At 51.2% G+C, this 27,575-nt stretch overlaps 1 protein-coding gene across 1 annotated transcript in view; it reads left to right on the top strand.

Moving 5' to 3' along the window:
• The window catches only part of LEXM (lymphocyte expansion molecule), a 23,082-nt gene extending 231 nt beyond the window's left edge, over positions 1–22,851 (top strand). Inside the window, exons 2-10 of the mRNA XM_040626594.1 lie at positions 459–546; positions 872–1,171; positions 1,295–1,417; positions 5,821–5,958; positions 6,123–6,266; positions 7,851–8,012; positions 9,045–9,170; positions 11,258–11,391; positions 21,903–22,851. Of these exons, the coding sequence (XP_040482528.1) occupies positions 459–546; positions 872–1,171; positions 1,295–1,417; positions 5,821–5,958; positions 6,123–6,266; positions 7,851–8,012; positions 9,045–9,170; positions 11,258–11,391; positions 21,903–22,086 (1,399 nt within the window). The 3' untranslated portion in view covers positions 22,087–22,851. The remainder of the gene's footprint in view (positions 1–458; positions 547–871; positions 1,172–1,294; positions 1,418–5,820; positions 5,959–6,122; positions 6,267–7,850; positions 8,013–9,044; positions 9,171–11,257; positions 11,392–21,902) is intronic.
• Positions 22,852–27,575: the final 4,724 nt, after the last annotated feature.

The raw sequence follows: 27,575 nt of genomic DNA, 5'->3' as shown, positions 1-27,575 counted from the left end.
CCCGGGGGTCCTTCACCCGAACATTTATGGGAGCGACGTGTACCGCCTACTGCGTGCCAGGCACAGTTCTAGCATCTGCGGACACAGCAGTGAACAAACAGCAAACCTCTGTAGTCCGGAGTTAGCATTCTCGTGGGGAGGGGTGGTTGGAGTGGATAATAAAGCAGGAAGAAAATACATAAAAAATGCTGGGTAGTGATAGAGAGAAAGCAAGCTGGAGGAGGAGCTGGAGAAGGTGACTTTTGAGTTAAGGCCCCCAGCAGAGGGGAGGGGACCAGGCAAGGGTGGTGTCCAGGGAGAGAGAAGCCGGAAGGACAGAGACGCTGGGGTCGGAGCAGCCCTGCTCCTTCTCCACTGGCCAGCTCCTCTGGGAAGCCAACCCCGCAACCCCCCAGAACTGCCCACACCAGGACCGGGGCCAGGCGTCGGGCTCTCACTGGGCCTCTGTCCTTCCCTAGGTTTGATGTCTCCGCCGTGTACCCCAACCGGAAGAAGTTCAGCACCTTCACGGAGGCCCCGTACTCCAGGCTTCATTCTGTGGACCTGGTGAGTTTGCACAGCTTCCCTGCGGTCCCCTCTGCCCCTCGCGGGGCGCGGCTGTTGCTGAGCTGTGTCAGGGGCGTGCCTTACGCCTCTCTAAGCCCCCAGTGGGGAGCACAGAGCTTGGCTCAGAGCCGGGTCCTTAGATGTGTTGATAAATGTAGGACTGGGTGAGGACGGCATGGGTTGGGGCCACAGAGCCCGGGGGGGGGGGCGATTTCCTTTCCTGCAAGAACTGGCTGTGGGCTACCAACGAGGTGCTACCCTTCCCTGTTGTAGGGGAACAATGGCAGAGGATGTTGTGATGGTACCTTGAGTGCCATGCCCCTAGGTGCCGGGTTCGGGACCAGGGGTAGGGGCCACAGCGGGGTCGGACTGTCTGCCCCACCCCCAGCTCAGGGCGGCGGCCTGGGGAGGAAGTCACTCTGTGGGCAGACTGGGTGGGTGTGACTGTGCTCTGACTCAGTCCCACATAGGACCTGGAACCTACGGCTCCAAGGAGACCTGCTTTAGCAAGAAGAAGCTCAAAAAGGAGGTGGGCACAGGCTGGGCCAGGGCGCAGGAAGCCGTCCGGCTGACCCAGCTGCCCCACTTCCAGTACCAGGCCATCATGAAAGAGAAGCAGCTGCAGGTGAGTCCTCCCAGGCCCGGCTGAGCTCCTCCCTTAGGGAATGCCACCACCCTCCAGACTCCTTCCCGGGTGGACATTCCCAAGTTGCAGGTTTTCACCTTCTGCTTTCTTCTCTTGGGGCAGAAGGAGAAGCTGGGGCCCGGCTCCTACAACCTCAAAGACTTCTTAGAACAGCTGAAGGAGAAACCCTGCAGCACCCGGGGGCTGCTCAGCTCAGGGGAGATTCGCTTCCGAGGACTCATTGGGGTAGGTGTCCTCATGTACTGGGGAGGGGCCCACGCACCCTCCCCTCTGTCTGCAGAGCATGCAGCCTGGCTGGTGCTGGACATGCCCCTCCTCATACCATCTCCTCCTCAGGCTCAGCCAAGCTCTCCTCTGGGTCCCCCAAAGCCCTCTGCCTTCTGCTTTCCAGTGTCCCAGCCTCAAGCCCAGGGACTGTCGTATGTCCCTGTACTGTCTCCCCCACCAGCCCAGGAGCTCCCTGCTGGCAAGGATGGGTCTGGTTCATCTCCGAATCCCCAGAACAGAGTCCAGCATACATTAGGTGCTCAACAAACTCATCCATTTATATGTCCATCTGTCTAGCCAGCAAATAACGCATGAGCACCCACTAAGTGCCATGCACTGTTCTTGGGCTTGGGGACCGAGCAGTGATGAAGACAAGGCCCCTTCCCTCCTGGAACTGGGGCCCTAGTAGAAGAAACAATGGTACAGAGAAGCAAATCCTATATGATCAGGACCGTGAGGAAAAATGAGACAGGGAAGGGGTACAGAGTGATGGGGGTGCAATTTATAGGGTGGTCAGGGAAGACCTCTGGGAGGAGGTGACATTTGAGCAAAACCTGCAGGAGGTGAGCTCTGGAGATTCATGGCAGCTGTGGGAGAGCGTTCTAGGCAGCGGGAACAGCAGGCGTAGGCCTGGAGTTGGACCAGAGGGCAGGAGGCCAGTGTGAACAGAGGGGGAGGTGAAGGCGGAAGGAGGAGAGATGGCAAAGGAGTGAGGGCCAGAGGGCAGGACCTTGCAGCAAGGTGGGGGCTTCAGGATGGATTCTGGGCGCTGTGGGAGGACAGTGGAGTGTATGGACAGGGGAAGGGCCTGATACATTTTCAGAGGAGTACTCTGCTCCTGGGGGTGAGGCTTGGAGGCATCCAGATGGGAGGTGATGGTGGTGAGGGGTGGGGTGGCATCCGTGTGAGTGGGGACGATCATCCCATGTGGGGAGAACAGAGTGGGGTTCAAGCTCAGTAAGGGCACGAGGGAGAAGGCAGAAGTCACCGCATCCTGGAGCAGCGTACATACTGCGGTTTACTCAGTGGCCCTCGTCCCCCGCCCCGGTGCTCTCTGCACTGGACGCTCTTGGTCTCCTTCCAGCTCCCAAACCGGCCAAGCTCTTTCAACGGGGGCTTGGCTCCCGCCATTCCCTCTGCCAGAAGTGTCCTTCCTCTCCCTCCCCCTGCCCGCTCCCCAGCTGCCCCTTGGTCAACCCTCAGCTGTCAGCTCCAAGGTCACTTCCTCCAGGAAGCCTGCCTGACCCCCACGAGGTGACAGACATCTCCCTTTCCTAGGAGTCCCGATCGTGGTTGTGTGTCTAGGGTTTCTGCCCCACTGGACATCAGCCCCTGAGGGTAGACGACATCTGCCTGCTCGGCTCACTGCGGGATTCCCAGGTCTTAGCAGTGCTGGGCACACAGTGGGCGCACAGTCGGTATTTGTGGACTGAATAAGTACGCGCAGGCCTACTAAGCACTTGCTGTCCCCAAACATGCTAAGTGTTTGCGGCCACTCCAGATGAGGCCCTGGAGGCTCAGAGAGGGGGAACCCCTTGCCTCAGGCTGCACGGCTGGCAAGCAGGGACTGTCCATCCCCAAAGCCAGGCCCTTTCTCTCCGCCTTACCACCGTGAAGCCTGGAAATGACTCTTCGCGTCTTCGGGCACAGAAGCTGCCACTGCAGCATAGGGAGGGGGAGGCCCCGAGGCATTTCAACCCGAGTCATTACCTTCCAATCCGAAGTAAGAACCACTGACGCCTAACGCAGCACTTGCCACGCGCCAGGTGCTGTCCTAAGCACCAGAGTGTACCAATTAACCTAATCCTCCAGCGACCCCACAGAGTAGGCACTATCATTATCCCTGCTTTACAGAGGAGCGAACGAGCACAGAGAGCTTCAGCCACCGCCCAGGGTCACAGAGCTATGAGAGGCACAAGCAGGATTTGAATCCAAGGGCGTCCATACGTAGGCACTGCACTTCACACACAGGCGGGCTCACTGGCATTTTGTTCCTTGACGGCCCCTGGAGGACAGAGTCTAATGTTGGAACCCGGCCCAGATGGTGGCAGAGGGACAAGTCTGATGCTTTCTTCCCGGGTCCCCAGCCCCCAGCCCCGGGGTGTCTGTGAGTGTTGGCTGAGTAGGCTGAAAGTTTGCACGGCCTACCCTCCCTTCCAGCTGGCTCTACTCCCCCTTTGTCCCCCTATCTGCTCCTGCAGTAACCTCCCCCAGGCCCTGTGGGGTTTCTCCCAGCTGCCCTCCTGGGCTCAGGGCAGGACGGTGAGCTCAAGGAGGTGGCCCTGCCCCGGGCGGTGCAGAAGGCAATCCCATGTCCAAGACCCGTTTTCTGTCTTCTTGCTGTGAGACCTGGGCTGGGAACCAGATGGCCTCCTCTGGGCTACAGATGCCCCCTGTGCAGAGTTCCGACCCCTCCACTGGTCCAGCTAAAAATAATCTCTGCCAATTCCTACATTCCCACACACCTCCCCGAGAATTAATCACTGCTGCCTGGGTCCCCGACGCGCTGACAGCCAACATTCCGATTAAAATCATGGACTTTCACATCAGCCCAGGTGTGTTACTCCACCTTTAAACCTACAGGCTTGAGGGAAGAGATGAGCCCAGAGCTCTGGGCTCGGCACAGTCTGTGGACTCCAGGCGCAGTGGTCGCTCTCTGCTGTAACCGGCCCTTCTAAGGTCACGGCCCTCTGGCTCCGGGGACTAAAGTGCCTGCAAAACAGTTCAGGAAGGGCAGGGATTTTGCAGTTGGAACCCTAGCTCTTGCTCCTTTCTGGAGGTAGGACCTTGGACTTGAGGTCTGACGCTGAGACTCAGTTTCTCCATCTGCTAATTGCAGATGGTGCTGATTTGATCCCATTGGGTCACCTCCAGGACCAACGTGCTGAGGCTTCTGGAGCACCTAACACACCGCGCAGGCGCCCAGCTTCCTCCCCGGGGGCTCTTCTCCTGAGCACACTGGGAACCTCGGGCCCTGGAAGGAGACAACGTGTCGTCTTGTCCTCTGATGCCTTAGTGGCCCAACTCCCCCGGCAGAGCTCCCTGCCCCTCCATCTAGCCCTGTAGGGCTGCTTCCCCAGCGCTGGTTCCCATCAGAGATGGACAGGACTGAGCCATCCGTGGGGCGGCAGCGACCTCGTGTGGCTGAGAGGTGCAGCGCAGCAGCAAACCTTCAGGTGTTCATTCAAGGACTACCTCCCCACACCCACCCACCTACCCACCTGCACTGCAGGGTGGCTCCCCTCACTCCACTTACAGAGACCAGACTTCCCACCCTGGCAGTGGAACCCCCAAACGCTCGTTCCAGCTGCAGTTCTCCATCTCTCCTACCCACTCAACCTCTCCTCCTGGCCCCCAAGACAGGCATCCCTCCCTGACTTAGGTGTTGGTGCCCAGTATGGGCTGAGCACCGTGCAGGAGGTCTTATAGGCATTATTTAATTTCCTCCTCATTACCCGGGAAGAAAAGTATTACCATCTCCATGTTACAATTATGGACCACGAGGCTTAGAAGCACTAAGTCTCTTAGTGCTTCTAAGGTCACTTAGCTATGAAGCAGCAGAGCCAGGATCTAAACCCAGAACTCCAGATTCTTCCAGGTCATAGCACTGTTCGTAGCACAGTGAGAACCCCATTCATGCAAATGCAGGGCTATAAAATGGGTGTAATAGGTGACATTTCTAAGACTACCAGGGACTGTCTGGGGTAATAAGGAAGACTTCATTCCCAGGAAAGATGACATTTGGCTGGCTTTGCAGAATTAGGTTTTTCTTTTCTTTTCCTTTTTAAAGATTTATTTGAGAGAGAGAGAGAGTGGGGCCGGGGGCGGGGTGCAGAGTGAGGGGGAGAGGAGAAGCAGACTCCCTCTGAGCGAGAAGTCCTACCCAGGGGCTCAATCTCCCAACAGGGAAATCATGACCTGAGCCAAAACCAAGAGTTGGATGCTCAACCGACTGAGCCACCCAAGTGCCCCAGAATTAAAATTTTGCAAGGCAAAGAAGGCAGGTAGGGCATTTTGGGTGGTGGTAACGGCACCAGCAAACACAGGCTAGGAGGTTGGCGGGATGGTATGTATTTGGCGACCAGCAAGGAACCCAATTTGGCTGGAGTGTGGGATGTAGGCAGGGAGCAGTATGAAACCAGTTGGACAGGCCGGGGGGCCTGGGGAAGAGTCTGAACCTGGAACTGAAGGATTGAACAGTGGTGGAGCTGTGTTGAGACCAACCATGTTGTGTGTTGGGGGTTGGTTGACACACAGGGGCCCTGAACATCCTGTTCCCCTGCCACGGGCTTCTCTTCCTCAGACACACTCCACATAAGGAGCAGGACTGATGACCTTTCCGTCCCTCCCTCCCCCCACAGAACTACTATCCAGGCCCTGGAAATTATGGGGTGAAGGGCAACCCATACACAAAGCTGGAGGAGAAAGCCTGCGGCCGCTCTCGTTCTGAAGGCCTCATGTGTCGGATGACCAACAAGGCGCCCCCCCTGGCTCATCAGGTACCCCCTCACCTGGCTGGGACTTTCCTGCCTTCCTGCGTAGTCCTGGGGCGGCGGGGGCAAGGGAGGGACTCCCGGGGCAGGTGGGGAAACTGAGTCCCCGGGGGGCGATGGGCCTACATCAGCAGTTCTCCTGGGGGACTGTCATCTGTGTTCTGTTCCAGGGGAGTGGTCTGGCACCAGGCACCTACTCTTTCAAAAGTGGCATTGAGGCATACCTGGAGAAATCCGTGGGCACCCGTGGCTTTTACGACATGTTCTCAGGTGCCCGAAGCAAGCCCCAGCCTTACGGACATTACTCAGTGGAGGTGTGTACCCAGGCGAGGTGGGGAGCATGCTTCTGCAGCAGGATGGCCGGCCTCGCTCCCCGACACCAGGAGCACCCCCACCCTGTGTGCTCACTTCCCCCGCGCAGCCGCGGCGGCACGTGGCTCCCTGTGTTGGGTGAGGAAGTGGGGTGGCCGCGCCGCTGGGAAGGAGCGGAGCTGGGATCCGAACGCCAGCACGTCTGTCTGACTTCACCTGCACGAACCGCCGAGGACGCACGGGGGTCACAGTGCCAGGGCTGGATGCAAGACCGGCCACAGGGCCACGGGGTCCTTGACGGCGCAGGTGTGGGTGCCCGGCTATTTGGAAGCCCTTGCCAGGCGTCGTAGGCCCAGCTCGCTGGCCACGTTAGCGGCAGTGCTAACACCTAGGGCCAGGCACCTAGAAGGCCGGGAGGACGGGCAAACAGAGGTAGAATCTTAACTCGCTGCCCCCCTTTCCCGCACCGGTCATGCTGCTGTTGTGCAAGCTGTGGCATGGGGGGCTTTGCTGTCTCCCCTCGTAGCGACCGGAGGTAGGTGTCTGTCCCAAGGCCTGCTCATTTTGTCTCCACGGTGCCTTCCCTCACTGTGTAGTTTGGGGCCAGGCCAGAGTCACAGGGATGACTGCCCCTGTGGCACTTCTACTCCAGTGGAAAAGGACACACAATATGAGTAAACACTACACAGAGTGTCGGCAGGTGGTGAGGACGGGCTGCTGGTGGTGAAATGTTGACAGACTTCAGACCAATTGGCGGCTCGCCGTGGAATGAGCCTTCCCACCCGGCTCCTCTCCAGGGCCTCCCAGATGGCCCCGTGGCCAGCTACTGACGTGGTCCCGTCCAGCATAGCGGGGCCTTGGGACCCTCCACAGGCCCCCAGCCTGCTTGCACCCTTATTGGGCCCAGGCCGCATGATCACGCTTTTTATTATCTAAGAAACAATGGGCTTTAATTTTTGGAGCATTTTTAGATGCACAGCACAGGTGAGCAGAAAGTCCAGAGTTCCTATGTATCCTCGCTGCCCCCTCCACGCCCGGCGTCCCCCACGGGCCACGGGCCACAGCCCACCCAGGAGGGACAGACGTGGTACAATATACTGACATCATTGTCACCCGAAGTCCACAGTCCACCTGAGGATTCACTCTTGGGATCGTGTCTTCTACAGGTTTGGACAAATGTGTCCATGATGATAGTATCCTACAGGGTAGTTTCGCAGCGCTAAGAGCCCTCCGTGTTCCCCCATCACGCTGGTTTTTAGCTATTTGGGCTACTGTGCCTGCTGAGAACAGGGCTAAGGCCGTACATGCCGTTTAAATGGCACAAAAATGAAGGACCCTGCAAACGGATGATGGTTACGTTGTCCGGGGGCACAGAGGTGGGGGCTGCGAGAGACGCTGTGAGACTCCCCCTGCCCCCGGCCGGGGCCGCGGCTCTGCCCACCCAGCTTGGGGACGTGGGAACGCAGGGAGGAAGGTGAGGCCTCCTTGTGTGGTCACCTGCTTTTCTCTGCTGCTGAAGGTCCAGAGAGAGCACTCGGATTTTCCTGGCCTAACAGACACCTTTTTGTTTTTCTTCTGTTTCTCAGAAAAAAAAGCCCCGAGAACTAATGAATTTTACAAGCTTCGTGGAAGAACTTAACTCACGTCACAATAAGAAGCGCGGGGTTTTTTCGAAAATTTCTCGCAACCCGGAAACCCCTACAGAAAGGATTTACTGGGCTACCCTTAGCCAGTGTCCCCGAAAACTAGTCAGTGTCCAACACTCCCCCCCCCCCCGCCCCGGCCAAATGACCTTCCTTCCTTCTTCTCTTGGGAGGGGGCTGTCCTGTGGGGCTGACGTGGGATGGGGCTGGAGATTTCAGGGGAAAGCTCAGCCTTGGGTGTCAGACCCACCTCGTTTCCAGTTCTGGCCTTGCCTGTCTTGTCACTCTGAGTAAGTCCCTCCCACTCTCTGAGGCTCAGTTTACTTGCTTGTCCTTTGAGCATAACCAGGTGGCTTGAGAGTTAGAGGTGAAGGACTGGAGCTGGCAGTGTGGGGCCTGGAACCTACGAAGTGCCCCTCTCTCCCAGAGACGCCAAGGGATCATGGGGCAGGGCAGAGTGTGAATAAGGGGTCTACCCTGACAGGGGACTGCCCACCTGCTCCCTCCAAGGGAGCGGTGTGCTCCTCTCTGGGGGTGGGGCAGCCGGTGACCTGGATAGCCCCCCCAGGCATGGCTTGCCCCCCCAGGGAGAACTGCTTAGGGCTTGGGAAAACAGGAGGGTCCAGAGGAATGAAAAAGGGTGCCAACATTTCCGAATGCCTCCTCTGGGCCAGGCACCTTTAGGCACCCCAAAGTGAGAGTTATCATTTGCATTTCACCAAAGGAAACTGAGGCCCAGAGATGGGAAGGGATTTGCCCAGGCTCCCCCAGCAAGTATGAGAAGGAAGCCAGCTCGTCTAGCTCCAAAGTCTGTGTGGCTTTCACTTTCCAGGTTGGAAATGCCTCTATGGCCCTGCCAGGCCGTGGTACACTTAGAAACCTGGAAAGAGGTGTTAGGCTGATGGGTGGGGTTAGAGTGGGTGGCATGGGTTATGAGGGCACCACAGGGCCCCTTTACCACTGGAAGGATGGGCTCCTGGTGGGTGGGAGGTGGCTGGGTACCGCCCACTGTTTTCGGCTCAAGGACCAGGGCTGCCAAGTGGACGATGTCAGCCTCCAGGAGCCCTCCCCTGCCCTGGCCCCAGGCTGACCACTGCCGGACCTCTCCAGTTTTCAGCCTTCATTTCTTACCCCTAGGCCACATCTGGTCCCGGTTCGTGGCTTCCTCCAAAGAAGGAATGCAAACATGTCAACCAGCCACCATTCCTGCTGTCTTCCAAGCGGATGGGCTTAAAGGCTTACCAGATGATTTTGGGAAGTTGGGTGAGTGGGTCTGGGGTGGGAGTTACGTGGTGATGGGCAGAGAACCCTCTCCTGCCTCTAGAGGCAGCCCCAAGCCCTCCTTGCCCCTGGGAACTGATGCTCTGTATGGGCCCGAACCCACTTCTTTCTCCCCAAGGGACAAACACCAATTCCCGCTATCTTATTTCTCTACGGCGCTGGTTTCCAAACTTGAGTGGGCATCAGCATCCTCTTGGAGGGCTTGTTAAAACACAGATGGCTGGGCGCCGTGCCAGGGCGTCTGATTCGGTAGCCTGTAGTGGAGCCTGGGTATTTGAATTTCTAACACATTCCCAGGTGATGCTGCTGCCGCCGCTGCCCCGGGGGCCACACTTTGAGAACCATTGTCCTAAAGGACATCACCCCAGAGCTAGTCTCTTACTCTCCCTGGGGGATGCTCCCTCCCTTCTCTTTGTATGTGTCTTGGGGCCTCTGGGGCAGCTAGTGGAGTTGGCCCCCTTCTCATCCTTGGTTGAGCAAGGACCCCTTTGGTCTCCCGCCCCGTCCCCAGAGGCAGCCATCCCCACGTGTGTGATGTAACCTTTCGTTAGTGTTTGTAAAACAGCTAAGCTCTCGGGTTGCATGTGCCTGCCTTCTTAATTTACACAAATGCCATTGCCCATCGACCTCATCCTGTTTCTTACTCTTGCCCTTCAGTCTTTAAGTGCACTTCTTATTGGGTTCTCATAATCACACAGAGAGGTGCATGAATCCTATGTGAACAGCTCCACGAACGGCCGCAGAATGGACTCATCCGTGCACCCAGCCCCCAGAGCACGGAAGAGCACGTTTCCAGCGCCCCGGGAGCCCCACAACACATACCTCCCTCCCCGTCAGGTAGCCTCATCCGACTTGCAGTAGCGCGGGTTAGTTTTGCCTGGCTTTGGACAACTGCTTCTTCTTTAGGTCCCTCCTGGTTTACCCGGGGACTGTCCTGCTTTTAACTGACCTGCCTTCCCACTGTGTTCCCGCTGCCTCCACTTGCACCCCTGCACCTGCCTTCGCACTGGGTTCCTGCTGCCTCCTCTTGCACCCCTCTTCCACCCCACCAGCTCATCTCCCGGGGTGATGGCTTGGCCCCCGCTGGGCCCACACCCTGTCTCCCTGCCTGATTCTCAGGAGGACCAGCTGGTCAGCTCTCTGCAAGCTGCTTTTTCTCACGCCAAGCTGGCACCTCCTTCAGGGGAGAGGGTCTTCACGTGGGGACCCCAAATAAGGTATTTGGATAAGAGCCAGACGCTGCTACCGCAGGGCTGGCCACTCCTGAGTGCGAGGGGCTGAGGTGAGGTCCAGGGTCCAGGCTTGAGCCCGCCCTGCCCCAGGGCAGGAGGCGCAACACCGGGATCTGGCTCCCCGACAAGACAGGCCTTTCCCTTGTGGGCAGCACATCAGACCCTGTCTGGCTCCTGGCGTCTCCCAGGCCGCCGCTGGCACCGCTGCTCTGCGGGTGCTGGGGTTGCCAGCCCGCCATTCTGCCGCCCTTGCTGGTTGGTCTGGGCAGGTGGCCTGTCCTCTCTGAACGTCTCTGTTGGTGCCTCTCGTATCCACGACCCGGGTCTCTGGGAGGGACGGTGTATTAACGTTCTCCAGCCGCCCTGACAAAGTTCCTCAAACGAGGCGGCTTCCCGCAGCAGTCACTGACCCCGTCACAGTCTGGAGGCCGGGTCGCCCCCTCTGAAGCCTGCAGCGGGAATCCTTCCTGGCCTCTTTCCCGCTTGCGGTGGTGGCGGGCGATTTTTGAGTTCCTTGGCGTGTAGATGTGTCATTCAGTCTGCCTCTGTCCTTGTCATCGTTGTCTCAGGGCTGTCCTTCCCCCTGTGTGTCTCTTGTATGAGGACGCCAGTCTCATTGGATCTCGCCGTAACCAATGACATCAGCAACTGTTCCCAGATGAGGTCACACGCTGAGGTACTGGGGGGTTAGGGCTCCTACACATCTCTCTGGAAGACACAGTTCAACCCATAACAGGTGGAGTAGGGAGCAGTGTGGGGAGAGTGGGGGGCCTGAGTTCACGTCTCCAAGCCAGGGCTCTGGCTTGCTAACGTCCTGCCGTCCTCTCCCCGGTGCAGAACCCCGTAGGTGTGGGCCGTTACCTCAACACCTGGCTGGCGGAGACCAAGGACTGTCGACAGCGCTACCGGTCCCTGTTCCTGGGTGGCTCCAAGCGCTACCCCTCAGACCCAGCCAGGGACAGGCTCATGCAGTGAGTGCTCCTGGAGCTCTGGCAGAGGGGCAAGGGCTTTCCTACCCCCCACCCCCCACCACCTTGTGCTCGCTTCCCATGGGAACAGAGCTGCGGCCTCTAGGGCCAGCCCAACAGTGAGGCAGCGGAGAGAGTTCAGATCCTGGCCGTGCTGCTTACTGGCTGTGTGAGGTGGGGCGCCTCCCTTGACCTCTCTGAGCCTCCTTTCCCTCAACTGTCAGATGAGCAGAGGACGTGGAGCCCCAAATGAGAGGCTCTGTCTAAAGCTCCTGGTAAGGAAAAGGGACTCAAGGTGCTACTTGGGCGGCTTCGCCGTGCAGGGCCTCAGTTTCTCGGTGTTCACGATGGGCTTGGTAAGCTGGGGTGAAGCCTGAGGAGGAAAGGTGCGTGAAATGCCAGGCTAACTACAAAGCAGCTTGCAAATGCGGGCTCCTGCCGTCAGTTGCAACATTATCTCAATTTCGGAAATGTTAAAATGTGAATAAACATGCATTTCTAGGTCATTTCGTTGTCAGCAAATGCGGTGAGGGCATGAGGACCAGATTGCTCAGGGAAAGCCAACTTTTTTTTTTTAAAAGATTTTATTTTATTATTTGACAGAGATAGAGACAGTCAGCGAGAGAGGGAACACAGGCAGGGGGAGTGGGAGAGGAAGAAGCAGGCTCCCAGCAGAGGAGCCTGATGTGGGGCTCGATCCCAGAACGCCGGGATCACGCCCTGAGCCGAAGGCAGACGCTTAACCGCTGTGCCACCCAGGCGCCCCAGGGAAAGCCAACTTTTAAATGCTTATTTTTTAGCAACATCGTCCCGTTGTGTCTTCCTCCTTGATTTAGGCCCTTTGGGGGGGGGGGCGGTTTAAGAAAAGGTAATGGAAGGTAACGGTTTTAACAGACAGCATGCTTGAAACAAAATTTTTTTCCTACCTGCAGAACTGATCAAGAGTTTGCTTGGAAATAAGATTTTAGGTTGGAAATACTTTTCCCTCAGCATTTTGAAGACTTTGTCCCGTTGCCTTTGAGCTTCAAGCACGGCTGAGAATTCCTACGCCATTCTGGTTGTCTGTCCTTTGTCTGCAGTCTGCATCTTCCTCTCTAAAAACATTTGGATCTTCTCTTTGTCCTTTGTGTGCTGAAATTTCATGATGAAATTTAGTCTTAAATAGTCCTAGTGTGAGTGTTTTCACCTACAGTTTTGGGCACTTAGTGGGTTCCTTCCATCTGGGACAATTTTCTGGGAAAACTACTTGCATTTCTGTCTTTGGTGATTTCCTCCCCTCTGCTTTCTCTCCCCTCTCTTAGATGAAGGTTAGATATCTTGGTTCGATGCTTTAGCTTTCTTATCTTGTTTTTTTCTTATTTCCCATCTCTGCCTTTTCCATCCTACTCTTTGGTAAATTTCCCTTGTCTTTATCTTTGAACCCTACTATTGCCTTTTGAAACTTTGGCTCCATGTTTTATAGTTTGCAAGAGCTCTTGAGTGTTGTGGATTGCTTTCTTTTCTCTTTCTTTTCTTTTTTCTCCTTTCCTTTCTTTTCCTAGCCCCCAGTTCAGTGTATTGTATGCCATATGTTCTTTGATCTGAAAATGACAATGACAATTTCCCTTCAGTTTCCTTTTGCTCCCTGCAGGGCCTGCCCTTCTTCCAAGTTCCTTATTTCTTTGACTTGTGTTGTTCGCGTTTAAGAGGAAAGCACTAAACAATGCTGTGAGTCTGGGTGGGGCTTGTCAGTCGGTGGCTTCACCGGGAGTGATTAGATGATGGGGGTCTGGTCCTGCGTGTTTCTCTGTGCTTTCAGCTTCTCCAGAAAATGATCCTAGGTCCTGGGGTGGGTGAATGTGGTTGCTGGTATTTAGGGGGAGGAGGTTGGGGGATCCCAAGCAGTGTATGGATTTCCATCTACTTCCTCTATTCTGATGAGGGTGTCTGTCTGCCTACCTTCCACTGTGCCCAGTCTCCCTGCTCTGGAGCCACTCTGCATACTAAACCTCTAGTCTTCTGTGGGGTGCACAAGGAGTGGTGTGTGTGTGTGTGTGTGTGTGTGTGTGTGTGTGTGTGTGTGAGTGTCTAACTTTCCCTCTGTTTGCAGCCATTGGTCTTGCACCTGCTTTTTGAGTTACTGGTGCCTCCAATTCCGAGATCTCTCTGGGCTTTGTGGTAGGAGCTGTCAGGTTTCTCACCGGTTCCCCCTAATGCAAGCAGCTTGCTCAGTTTCCCAAGAAGAGCGCCATGCCCTATTTCCTGTAGGGCCACTGCTCCCCGGCCACCCTGTCGGCAAAGCTCCATTCTATACTGTTTGCTCAGCAAAGCCCTGCAGGGCAGGGAAGGATGCCCCATCCCATTAGACCCTCAGCTTTCTCCCCTGAACGTCTGCCTTCTCCTTGGGTCTGAGCTTCCCCTTCACCACTGTGATCACACCCAAGACTCAGGCTTGTGAGGTTATAGGACTTCCTTTGTAACCTGGTGTAGAATTCTGCCTGCTACTTAGCTGTGACCTAGGACGCGCTACTTGGGAGACAGACTTTGCTCTGAAAAATGAGCGTGAACAAAACAACCCACCTTGTAGAGTCTGCTTTGAGGACTGAAGGAGAGGATGCTTGTAAAGTGCTCTGCCTGTGGATGCTGTTTGGCAGGTATGCTGCAAGGGCCACCTTCCCTGTCCCTTAGCAGCGGCTGTGCCCTGGCGGAATTCGAAGTTCTATTTATATAAAGGGTAAGGTCTTTACAGAGGCTGAGCCTGCCCATTTACCAGGAAACGACAGCAGTTTAACTCACCCTCTGCTGTCAAAGACCTAAGGAAAAGTGTCTACGAAGAAGGAAATTTGACAGGGATGGGTGAGAGATAGGAGGGCATTTGAGTCCCGGGGGAGGCGGAGGAAGGGGCTTTTAAAGAGGAGGCCAAACTATTAAATACAATAGTAAAATGCTAAGGGCTTCTCATGAAGTCAAGAACAAGACAGGGATGCTTGTGTCATTATTCAGCGCTGTTGTGGAGGGTCCAGCGAATGCAGTAAGACAAGAAAAACAAATAGGAAATAAAGCTCTTAAGGAAGAGCAAATCATCACGGTTTATAATGTGTTTACCTAAAATAGTCCGAGAGAATTCATTTTAAAACTGTAAAGGTGAAGAGTTTCCTCTGATACGGAGGCCATAACTCATAGAAAACATAACTGAGAAGAAAAACATGATCTCATTCTTAGTAGCAGCACTGATGATAAAATGCATTGGGATAAACTTAGTAAGGCACAGTTAAGGCACACATGAAGACAAATATAAACCTTTACAAAAAGATGTCGGAAAAGGCTTGAACTAGAGGGAATATCATGTCATGGATGGAAAGATTCAATATTGGAAAAACAGTAACTCTCCCCATTGATGCATGTATTTAATGCCACTTTAGCAGATTTCAAGGGGATGGTTACATTCATCATAAACTTCATCTGAAAGAGTAAATACATATGAATATTAAAAATAGAAGAATAACGATCCTATTAAAAATATATTTCCATATGCGTAGACAGTATACTCTGGAGAATGAGGCCCCAAGCTGCTGCTTCTGGTTACCTCTGGAGGGTTACCAGGGTCTTTTGCATTCTACTTTGTTTGCTCTATTTCTGAGATGTTTAGATTTTTCAAAATAAACATATAACATTTTTATAATCAGAAAAAAAGAATAAGGCAAATAGAGGACAAGCGCTCTCGAGACAGACTACACAAATTGTACGTTCTCCATCTACATCCATCTCCAGGGGCGCCTGGGTGGCACAGCGGTTAAGCGTCTGCCTTCGGCTCAGGGCGTGATCCCGGCGTTATGCGATCCAGCCCCACATCGGGCTCCTCCGCTATGAGCCTGCTTCTTCCTCTCCCACTCCCCCTGCTTGTGCTCCCTCTCTCGCTGGCTGTCAATCTCTCTGTCAAATAAGTAAATAAAATCTTTACAAAAAAAAAAAATAGATCCATCTCCAGCCTAGAGTCACGCTTTGTTTTTCAGACCTCAGTTTTCCCATCTGTAAAATGGGAATGATTTATACCCTACAGGGATATGGTCAGGCTTAATTAAGGCCTATGAATGCCACTGAATGGAAGTCAACCAGCAGATCCCCTGGGTGTCTCATTGTCAGGCTGGTGCATGATTCTCCCTGGGGTTCTGATTTGGCATTGTGCATGTAATCCTGACCCACTCGGGCTCTCTCTTGGGTCAGGAGGACTGTGTCACAAGGCACAGTAGGTAGGTCAAAGGTGGGAAAAAGGATTCCCTGATAACCACTTTCACTGACTGATTCGTTTGAAAAGTCTGCTCTGTGCTTGGTTCCATCCTGGGTACATCTGAGCTGCTGATTTTTTTTCGGGTGGCCAGAAACGTTCTCTCATTCACTCACTGAGTTTTTCATTTTCTGATTTATATTTTACTTTCTAATTGCTCTTTTTTGTTTTCTTAATGTTTTAGTAACACTATTCTCTTATTTCATGGATACAACGTTTGCTCATACTTTGAAGATATTATGAAGACAAGTTTGCCCAACATTGTCTCCTTTCATCAAATCGTTTTCTCCCCACCCCACCCCCCATATATTTGTTTTGGCCTCAATATTCCATATCAGAAATTTTTCTCAAATGTCTGGTATTTCTCGGCTGTGCATTCATGTCTAACTAAACATCCCACTGAAAGGTCTGGGGCACTGGTTGATGATGGACTTCACCATAGGATGGGCAAGCTGGGTGTTTTCACTGTTTTCAGTGTCAGTGTTGTTAGACCTTTGTCTTTTACTTTGGTGGGAGAAAACTCTTCTGGGGGATCTAAGCCTGGCTACCAGAGCTCTAAGTGGAGGAGAAGAGCCTAGAGGTCTTGATATTTAGGGATTGAACTTCCATTTGATTCTGTTTTAAATATGGTACTCGTGATATCACCTGTGCCTGGTGTCATCCTGTACAGAGACCATCTCTATCAGAGATATCAGAGTAAATTCTCCAATCTTCACTCATGAAAGGCACTCGTCTGTCTGCAGGGAGTGGGGAGGGAAACCAATACTACACAGACTCTCAATCAATAGCCTTGTTTTTGGCTCCATTCTCTCTCTCAGTTGCAGGGAGACCTGGTGCTGCCGATTCTTCAGCCGCTGGAGTGAGGGAATTCCTAAATTTATCTTCTGCTGGCTTAGGGCTTAGCATCCTCGGGTCTGTTAAGTTAGTTACCGCTCTTCCATCTGCTTTTCTTAACCTCCAAAATATTTTTTTTCCAGTTGCTTCTACTATTCTTTTTGTCCCTGCGAATGTACGCTTTTAAAATTGTTATTCCTTTACTCTTGTTTTAGTGGGATTTCACGAGGGAGAGAAGTTAATGTATGCATTCAGTTCACTTAAAGTGTGGAATTTCCAAGTTTCAAAGGTAAAATAAAAATCTTTTAAGTATCACTTCTAAAAAGACAAATAAACTATAACTTAAATAAAAGACAATCCGACATGTTTTGGGCTTCTCTTCTGGCGCGTGGATAGAAAACACTGTGTATAGAATTCTCTATCTAGCTGGGTGCCTGGGTGGCGCAGTCCTTCACCGTCTGCCTTCGGCTCAGGGCGTGGTCCCGGCGTTCCGGGATCGAGCCCCACATCGGGCTCCTCCGCTGGGAGCCTGCTTCTTCCTCTCCCACTCCCTCTGCTTGTGCTCCCTCTCTCGCTGGCTGTCTCTCTGTCACATAAATAAATAAAATCTTAAAAAAAAAAAAAAAGAATTCTCTATCTAGCCAAACTGTCATTCAAGTGCAAGGTAATTAGAGATGCACAAGGATTTAGGTTATATACCAAATGTGTCTTTTCTGAAAATAGTGCTGGGAGATATATTCCAATCATATGGAAAGTGAATTAGCATGGAGAGCCCAAGAAAGGGGAAGACAAAGTACGTAAGAATACATCTGGCGATGAGAGACCAGATAAACGTAACCCGCAACAAAAAGAAAAAGTGGAAACACAAATACCAATCGTAGTAGAATTCAAGGCAAAAATATAAAATGGGACAAAGCTGGGTATTTCATCATGATTAACAATAAAATCCATAAAGAAGTTGTAATAACTTTGAACCTTTACACACCCAAGATAACAGTGATGAACTCCCACAATCATAATGAGAATTCTGAATAGACTTGTTTGAGGATTTGACAGATAAGGCTATATAAATAATTATTTGGAGGATTTGAATAGGTGTACTTTACCTCCATATTATTTTCGGATACTCATGGAACATTTATAAAAGTCAATCCTCTAAGAAAATCTCATTAAAAAATGTCTAAGTTTGAAACATCCTATATAGAAAATTTGAGGTCACTTTTTCTAAACATAGTACACTAAAACAAGACATTAATGATAAAAAGGATAGTCCCCCAAACCAAGTATTTGGAAATGAGGAAGCACACTTCTCAATAGCTCTTGGGTCTAAGAGAAAGTCGAGTCTGAAATTACACACTCTTTAGAAATTAATTACGATGAAAACTCTATATCAAAATCTATGTAATATTGTTAAAGCACCGGTTGGAGCGAAATTTATAACTTTAATTGCTTATGATATTAAACGAGAAAGATTGAAAGCAGATAAAGCAAAAGAAGCCACTTGATTCTAGAAGTTAAAAAAAAAAAATCAAGGGGCGCCTGGGTGGCACAGCGGTTAAGCGTCTGCCTTCGGCTCAGGGCGTGATCCCGGCGTTCTGGGATCGAGCCCCACATCAGGCTCCTCTGCTATGAGCCTGCTTCTTCCTCTCCCACTCCCCCTGCTTGTGTTCCCTCTCTCGCTGGCTGTCTCTATCTCTGTCGAATAAATAAATAAAATCTTAAAAAAAAAAAAATCAAAACACGTAAAAATAAAGGGGGAGTCAAGAATGAGCAAAAACAGAGGGAGACGGGAGGATGGAGGGGTTCTCCCTGGATCCTGACAACTCGGGGCTGACTCGCTCTTGTTAATCCCTGCCCGCGGCCCCTGTGTGCTGGTTTTGGTGACGCGCCCGTGGGTGGGGACGCATACAAAGTCCACGGGCCATGCACGTGCCATCGAAGGCAAAGGGTGAATGTCAGTGCCATCTCCCCTGCCTTACGTGTGCGTGAGTGAGGCTTGGAGAGGAAGTGACTGCCAAGTAGAGGCAGGGCAGAAACGGTGCCCTTGACTCTGACCCTGGGCTTCGGCCTCTCCTCCTGGGCCAGAATTTTGGAGGAGGCCACCGACGGCAGAACACAACACGCCCTCAAACGCTTGCTGTCTCCAGTGCATGGGAGGAAGTGCGTGTGTGGGAGAGTTGTGAAATCTCTTTCTGGGTGTGTACTGACAGCTTATCTGTCACCTCTCAGTCTCCAAGCCTCACCTGCCTTTCCTGCCAGACCACAGGGTTCTGGTCTTCCAGCTTGGCAGCCTGGATGCAGTGCCTGTGTGGGAAGGGTAGCCTTTAGGTTTTCATTCTTTAGAGCTGGGTATGCGGTAGGTGTTTCATAAATGTGCTTGACTGACTCATGGACCACGGTTTCCATCTGGCCACCTTTCTGGCTCTTACAGCCAGGTCTTTTTTTTTTTTTTTTAAACAGATTTCTGATTTTAATGTTTCTTTCTTTTTAAAAAGATTTTATGTATTTATTAGAGAGAGAGAGTGCATGTGAGTGGGGGGAGGAGCAGAGGGAGAAGGAGAGAGAATCTCCAGCAGACTCCCCGCTGACCATGGAGCCCAGGGCGGGGCTCCATCCCACTACTCTGAGATGATGACCTGATCCGAAACCAAGAGTCAGATGCTCAACGGACTGAGGTACCCAGGTGCCCCCTCTTTTTTTTTTTTTTTAAGTAGTCTCCGAACCCAACCTGGGACTTGAACTAATGACCCTGAGATCGAGAGTCTCATGTTCTACCCACTGAGCCAGCCAGGTGCCCCACAGCCAGGTCTTTCTATTCCATCCGGCCCACCCTCCTGCTGTGTGGACAAGAGCACTCTGTGCTCTAGCCAGGCCACCCTTTGCACCACCCTCCATGCTCGGGCCACGCAGTGACCTGTTCTTGGAACACCCTCCTGCTGGTTCCTGTCTGGAAAACTCCTATTCATTCTCCCCAACTCTGCTTAAGTAGGAACCCTTTCCCGATTTGTCCAGAGAGTGTCTATTCTCCATCTCTTGTGATCCCCCGGTCGAGGCACTTTTCCCCCTTGCGTTGTAACTATGTATTCGCATGCTGGGGTCCCTCCTAGATACAGCTTCTCGATTCTGGAGCTCGAGAGTCTCCCTGGCCTGCGCAGAAGGAGCTCAAGGAATATTCGTTAAAGGGTGAGTCAGGGCATTAACGGATGAGATGGTCCAGAGTCTGGATGACTCCATGAGAGGAACCCATGGGAAACTTCCAGTTTGATTTGACAGAAGATTATTTTTCCTTTTAAGATTTTTCACCTGACAGTTTTTTATTATGAAAAATTTCAGGCAGACAGAAAAATGGAAAGGATTTTTACCATACACACCTCTACACTTGCCTCTGAGAGTGTATCATTCATGTTACTCTTCTTGCTCCATGACACCCCTCTCTACCTCTCCGTCCTTCTGTCCCTCTATTAATCCTCTTTTGTTCCTCTGTGAATCGTCTTATGATTTGATACGTGTCAAGTAGACGGCAGACATCAATACATTTCCTCCTGAATACTTCAGCATGCATACTACCTTTTTCCCATTTTAAACTAAAGCCATGTTCCTTGTCCGGAAATCTGAAGTTGAAATCCTAAATATCCAATCTTTGTAATAATAACGATAATTATTCTTGGAGCACATGTATAACCTACCAAGTGATTTTGTAGGCACTTACTATATACAACGACTTTAAAAGGGAGATCTGACTCTCGATGTTTTCCAGTTGGGACAACTGAAATCTGGAGAGCGATTTCCTAAAAAGCCACTGCCAGTCAGTGGCATTCACGTGCGGAGGCTTCAGAGGGTCACGGCCCAGCTGCTGCGTGCCAGGCCCATCCTGGCTGCTGGGACATGGTGGAAGTGAGCCAGCCACCAGCTCTGCCCCTCAGTGGCGCCCGGCTTCCTGCGGAGATGCTCACCCCTTCCTAGAGTGACAGAGCAGCTAAGAGGGAGCATCAGGGCAAGTGGAGCCAGGACTTCTGTCTCCACACCGAGACACTTCCCTCGATCTTTCCCCGCGGCCTTCTGGACGATGAGACCGGGGGGGGGGGGGCTCTTCCAACCCAGGCAGGCGAAGGCAGAGAAAGCCCTCACTGTGACTCGTCTCCCCGTCCTCACTCCACCGTCCCCGACGGGTCAGTTTCCTCTGACGTCCTGGGCCCTGGTATATGCTGCTTTGGTGGGAGATTTAGGAGTTTGGGCTAGAAGAGGGAACCCTTAGGAAGCTCAGCACGGAGTCCCCTCCCTCCACAATCCCACTACACATTTACTGTGGGAGTCTGGTGACTGCCATAGAGGCAAAGTGGCACCAAGGAAATATGGGGCCTTAAGCTCCAAGGGAAGGCAGAGAGGAGAGGAGGTCATATTTTTACCTTTCCTTCCTCCCTTCCTTCCTAACTTCTATCCTCCTTTATTTTTGGTAGGAGTGGGTGGGGATAGAGGCTTGAGCATGTTTCCAGGTTGATGGGCAAGGAAGAAACAGGTGATTCCATTGCAAAGTGGTGGAACCCACTCCTTGTTCAGGCCGGAGGGGCAGTCTCCCGAGTGCAGGAAAAGGTTGACCTTGGATGAGGGCAGGAGGCAGGGAAGACATAGAGGTTGACGAGCCAGTTAAATGTAAGCCAACGATTGCTAGGGACCAGGGGGCCAGGGGGTTTTGCTCAGAAAGTCCTAGGCAAATGGGGCAGAGGGAGGGATTGGTTTAGAATCAGGTCCACAACAGAGGGCCCAGAAAGATGCAGTGGGAGCAAGGTGTGCAGAGAGAGGAGCCGCAGTCTGCCCGGGAAGGTTTTGCAGAGTTGGAGGGTGTCCCAGGCTGCTGGCGTGGGCATGGAGGGATGAACAAGCCTGGCTCGTTGGGGGCAGCTGAGTGGTGGGCGGGCGGGGCACAGGAGAGGAGGCGGCAAGTGATGGAGAGAGATGGCACAGCGGGACTGCGGCGTCGTAATGTAGGAGTTTGGCTTTTTTGCAGACAGATACCTGCAATTCAAGTAGCCAACAAGCTGTGCTCAGAGTGCTGTCAACACGGGAGGAGGAAAGGGCCGCTGGGAAGATGTAAAATTGGGGGTGGGACTTGGCTTTACTTCTTCATGTCTGAAATCGCAGTTGCTCAGACAGGGACCTTAGGGGGTAATGAGACTTTACAGTAGACCCTAAAAAATGGGCTCTGGGTCAGGGGAGGAGATGGGTCTTTTGGTTGGCTGGGGCTGGCTGGTCTGGGATGGGCTTGGATGGGACACCTAGACGCCCTTCCACAGGGACTCACCCTTCAGCAGTCCAGCCCAGGCTTGTTCTCACAGAGGACGCAGGGGTTGGAGAGAGGCCGTGTTCAAGGCCTTTCGCAGCCGAGGCTCAGAGTGGCACACCATGACTTCTTCCACAGTCTGTTGGCCAAAGCAAGCTACAAGTCCGGCCCATATTCAAGGCGAGGGGGCGGCGAGCAGACGCTACGTCTGGATGGGGGAAGCTGCAGCATCACGTTGCAAAGGGCGCGGATACACGGAGAACAGAGACTGGGACCATTTTTGCACTCTGTCTGCCGTGGCAGAGCAGGGCTGCCTCACTAGTCCAGCTGCTCCAAGCTGTGGTCTTTCCAGGAGGGTTTACTTCTTTCCAGGGAGGAGAAAACATTTAGGATGGAGAAGAGCATGCGTAAAGGACGGAGTGAAAAAAAGCTGAGGACGTGTCTGGAAGAGACGAGATGGCTCACATTGGATGACGTGTGGAGCGCGTACAGGGAGAATAGCAGAGAAGAGGGCTGATGAGACTGGCTAGGTCAGTCCTCAGGGACTCCGAGTGCCAAGCTCAGCTGCTGAGAGTTTATCCTGCCTGCGAAAAGCCACGGGAGGTTTTCTTTAAAAGTCAGATTTATAATAGTATCACTGCGTACAGTAAAATTCACCCTTTATAGGAATATAGTTCCACACGTTTTGACAAATGCCTATGGTCACGTAATCACCAAGGCAGGCAAGATGTAGAATGTGGCACTCGCCCCAAGGGGCTTCCTTGTGCCGTTTGCAGTCAATCTCCTTCCCCTCCCCCAGCCTCTGGCCGCTACTGCCGGGATTTCCATCCCTATAGTTTTGCCTTTTCCAGAATGTTGTGTGAGTGGAATCGCGCCATATGTAGAATTCTGCATCTTTTCTTACATTTTATGCGATGCTGTTGAGGTCCACCCGTGTGGTCGTGCGGAACAGCAGCTCCTTGGAATGCTGGGCTGTATTCCTCCGTATGGACGTCCCGCAGGCTTTTTGAAAACCCATTTCCCAGGTGAAGGACATCTGGATTGTTTCCAGTTCGGGCCGTTTTGAATAAAGCTGCTGTGAACAGTCACATAGAGGTGTGTGTGTAGACACGTGCTTTTGTTTCTCTTTGGCAAGTATCTCCCATGGGATTTCTAGGTCACCGGGTATGTATAACTTTATAACAAACTGCCAAACTGTTTTCTGAAATGGCTATATTATCCTGTATTCCCACCAGCCACGTATGTGGGTTCTCCTTGCTTCATAGCCTTGTCAGCATTTGGTATTGTCAGTTTGGGGTTTTTCCCCCCCAGTGTTAGCCATCCTGAGAGGTGTAGCTCCTTGTGGCTTGAATTTGCATTTTGCCAATGACAGATGTTGGGCATCTCTGCACGTACTTCCTCTGTATCTCTTCTTTGGCACATTTGAAAAAAAAAAAAGAGTTGCCTGTTTTCTTCTATTAAGTTCTGAGAGCTCCTTATATAGATCCTTTATCAGATATGTGTTTTGCAAATATTTTCTCCCAGACTCTAGGAAGGCTTTTAATAGGAAGTAACTCTTGGGTTTTGAAGATGTGCTCTGTGGCACTGTGGGGTGCGGCAGTGGGATGGGGTGGAGACAAGGAGGCCGTCCTAATGGTCAGAGAAGAGCTTTGGCTCTGAGCCAGGCCAGGGGCTGTGGGACCGGGAGGAGCGAAGACCCAGCAGATGAGAGTAAAGGCCTCTTTTACCCCGGTGAGCCCACCCTCCCACCTTTCTTCCTTGGACAGATATTTGTGGAGCACCTGCTAAACACGGGGAGAAAACATCCATAAAGAAATTGAAGTCCATGCAAGGTTACATGAAAGACAGACAATAAACAGACACATAAACGTGTGTCATGTAATGACGGCTAGATGCTATTTGATACACAAAGCAAAGGGTTCTTCTTGAAATGCCATCTTCCAAATGGCTCTGGGGATGAAACCAGAGTCTTCAGGGGTTCCCTTTGGAGGAAAGAATCAGAACAATGCAAGGGACACTAGACTGAGGTCAGGGGCTCTGGGCTGGAATTCTGGCTCTGACTCTGGCCACCGGGGTAACCTCAGGCCACTTCTTTCCTCTCTCTGGCCCTCAGTCTCCCTCTCGGGGTGGGCTACACGATCTTTCAAGTGCTAGGATTTTGTATTTGGAGTTCTTAAAACCGGCTCTGGGGCTCTGATGGACCAAACTGGATGCAAAGGGAAGGAATCTTCTCTTTAGAACCTGGCTGTTCTGTTGCTGGGGTCATCCGTTTGGTCCTCTCGGCCAGTATAGGATCCCTTGGGAAGCACAGCCAACAGGTACCTGTTCATCCCCCCTGGGTGCCCCTGGGGGGGGGGTGGCACTCATGTCCTTCCAAGGGACCAGTTTCATTTTCTCTTTCTCTCTGTCTTTTGAAAGGGAAAGGATCACACCTTTTACGAAGGGGAAGTGCCCTCCGATGGTGGATTACAATTCAGATCCTACTCCTTAAAACTGCATATGAAGGACAGCCCGGGATGACCAGAGGGCCCAAAGGCCCGAAGACAAATTTGGGGATGGGAGGGTAAGAGTGGGAACTGGGAGGGCAGGAAGGGTCTTAGAGAAAGGACACATGGGCATGCCTGGGAACGGGGAGGGATACGGTGGGGTCACTTTTGCTGGAGACATCTACCTGGAGGTCACGATGTCTGCTAGGACAGCTGGGGCCAGATACCTTTTGATAGGGAAGATCAACTATCCTGAGAATTCAAATTAGCCAGTGGCACGGACGCGAAAGCAGATGGACTAATGGAACCTCTTCTATTCTAAAGCCAAATGGCTTGACTCCCTGATTATTAAAATCCAAAAAGAGGCAGAAAAGTGTAGCATATGTCAGAAGACAGCTGTAGGCCCCATCCGGGAACTCCATCTCCATCCCAGAATGCTTCCAGAAGCTCAGCAGGGCCTGACACTATTATAAGGAGGCCGCTGGCCCCCAGGCCGTGGGCAGCCATTGGGGACAGTTTCATCCTTGGAGTTCGGCCTTGTGGGTGCAAGAGTCTAGCCCAAAGATGGGTCTGTGGGGTTGGTCACAATGTCCTGAGCGACTTCCTTCACTGTTTCTTGCTGGTAAGAGATTATGTAGGGTGGCAGGATTGCATTGTCCCTAGAAAAAAAGGCTGGGACACCACAAAACTCAGCCACAAAACTCCAATAACGATGAGAAATGCTCTCTTCAGAGTGTGAGTGCCTTACGAAAAGCAGTTACTTTCTCACTCATGTCAGAATGACATTTTTAGAAGAAGTAAAACTGTCTTAATTCACAGACATGTTGCCTGTGCGGAAAAAAAAATCCTGTGAATCCTCAAGAAAGCTGATGAGCCGAAATAGGTGCAAACATATCTAATAAATCAGCCTAGCTGATTTTCAGGAAATAAGATCAATCTATCAAAATCAGATATTTCTATTAGTGATAATAAAAAATTGGAAGTCTAAAATGCCACTTATAATAGCCTCAAAATTGTGAAATATTTAGGTATACATTTGACCAAAGGTGTACAAGATGTTTACACTAAAAACTACAAAATACTGCCAAGAGAAATTAAGGAAGACTTAAAGGAGAGATATACCATGTTCGGAATCAAAAGACACAATGTTGCTAAGATATCGGTTCCCCCCAATTTGATCTGTAGACACAAGGCAATATCAATCAAAATCCCAGTTATTGTTTCTAAGTCGACAAAATGTTCCTAAAACACAAGGAAATACAAAAGACCTAACATAGCCAAAACCACTTTGAGAAAGAGGAACAAAACTGGAGGAGTAACATTACCTTATTCCATAGCATGAAACTGGTGTCAACATCGACAGATCAAAGGAACAGAATAGGGGGCGCCTGGGTGGCTCAGTCGTTAAGCGTCTGCCTTCAGCTCAGGGCGTGATCCCAGCGTTCCGGAATCGAGTCCCACATCGGGCTCCTGCGCTGGGAGCCTGCTTCTTCCTCTCCCACTCCCCCTGCTTGTGTTCCCTCTCTCGCTGACTGTCTCTCTCTCTCTCTCTGTCAAATAAATAAATAAAATCTAAAAAAAAAAAAACAAAAAACAAACAAAAAAACCAAACAAAGGAACAGAATAGAAAATGTAGAAACAGACCCACGCCAGTGGAAAACTGATTTTCAACAAAGGTAAAAAGACAGTTCAGTGGAAGAAGAATAATCCTCCTGACAGATGGTGCTGGAATGATTGAATATCAATATACAAAAAAAATGAACTGTGACCAATGACTCAGATCATATACAAAAATTAACTCAAAATGAATCATAACCCGAAATGTAAATCCTAAATTATGAAAGCTTAGGATAAGGAAGATCTTTGGACTCTGGATCAGGCAGACGTTTCTTAGCTACAAATGTATCTCTTTGCTCTTCTGGATCATACTTGGGTATGGTATGAACAATTCGTTACATTCTTCAATTGGACTTAATTAAAATTAAAAAATTCTGTTTTCTCAAAGACAGTATTGAGAGAATGGAAAGACAAGCCATAGGCTGGGAGAAAATATTTGCAAATCATAGATCTGATAAAGGAGTTACCTCCAGAATATATATATTAGTCATTAAGGAAATGCAAATTAAAGCCCTCATGAGGTACCACTACCCACCCATTAAAAAAGCTGAAATTAAGAAGATTGACGGTGCGCAGTGTTGGTGAGGATGTGGAGAAACTGGAACTCTCATAGACTGCTGGTGGAAAATGTAAAGTGATTCAACTACACTGGAAAACAGTTTGATAAAACACTCACTGCACACCTGCCATCTAATCCAGTCTCTCCTCTCCTGGGTATTTACCCAAGAGAAATGAGAGCGTATGTCCATACGAAGACTGTAACGTTCCCAGCCACTTTATTTGTGGTGGCCGCAAACTAGAAAGAGCCTCAATGTCCATCAACAGGTGAACGAATAAACCCAACTGTGGTGTGTCCATACAAATATCAAGCCTGACCAGACTGTACAGTTGAACGATGTGCAGCTTATCCGATGTAAATGATTACATTTGAAGAAAATAATGAACAACGAAGTGCAATGTAGAATCAATTCTGGAAAGGAAAGCTCATTCGTGTAAAAATTGGTGAGATACAAATAAGGTCTGTGGTTTAGTTAATAACAGGAAGCCGATGTTAATTTCTCGGTTTTGATCATTCTACTGTGGCTATGTGGAAGATGCTGGTGTTGGAGGGAGCTGGGTGAGGGGGGCATGGGAACTCTGTATTATCATTGCAATTTTTCCGTAAGTCTAAAATTAATTCAAAATAAAAAGTTAAAAATATACACAAAAAAACTTTTTTAAAAGATCACTCTACCTTTGGGGCGTCTGGGTGGCTCAGTGGGTTAAACATCTGACTCTTAATTTCGGCTAAGGTCATGATCTCAGGGTCGTGCAATTGAGCCCCTTGTCAGGCTCTGCGCTGGGCATGGAGCCTGCTTAAGATTCTCTCTCTTTCCCTCTCCCTCTGGCCCTCTCCACCCCCTGTCTACAGGCATGCATGCACGGGCTCTCCCTTGCTTTCTCTAAAAAAAAAAAAAAAGAAAAAGAAAGAAAGAAAGAAAAGAAAAAGAAAAAAGAAAAAACATCCCTTTACCTTATAGAATAAGTGCATTTTTCCAAATATATTTGTTAGCTGTCATATTCCTGACACTGTCAGCACGGAGCAGGCTAGCAATTTTGGAATGCATGCCTCTTTGTAAGAGAAACCTGTGTGACAACTTTAAATGAGGCAGTTCCTTTAAGTGCTTTGTCTCGAAATACCAGTGAACTTCTGTGTGTTAGGAAAGTC

Source organism: Ursus maritimus, unplaced genomic scaffold (genome assembly GCF_017311325.1).
Source record: "Ursus maritimus isolate PB19 unplaced genomic scaffold, ASM1731132v1 scaffold_12, whole genome shotgun sequence".
NCBI lineage: Eukaryota > Metazoa > Chordata > Mammalia > Carnivora > Ursidae > Ursus > Ursus maritimus.
Note: the sequence above shows the minus strand (reverse complement) of the source record. Positions and strands in the feature narration are given on the sequence as shown.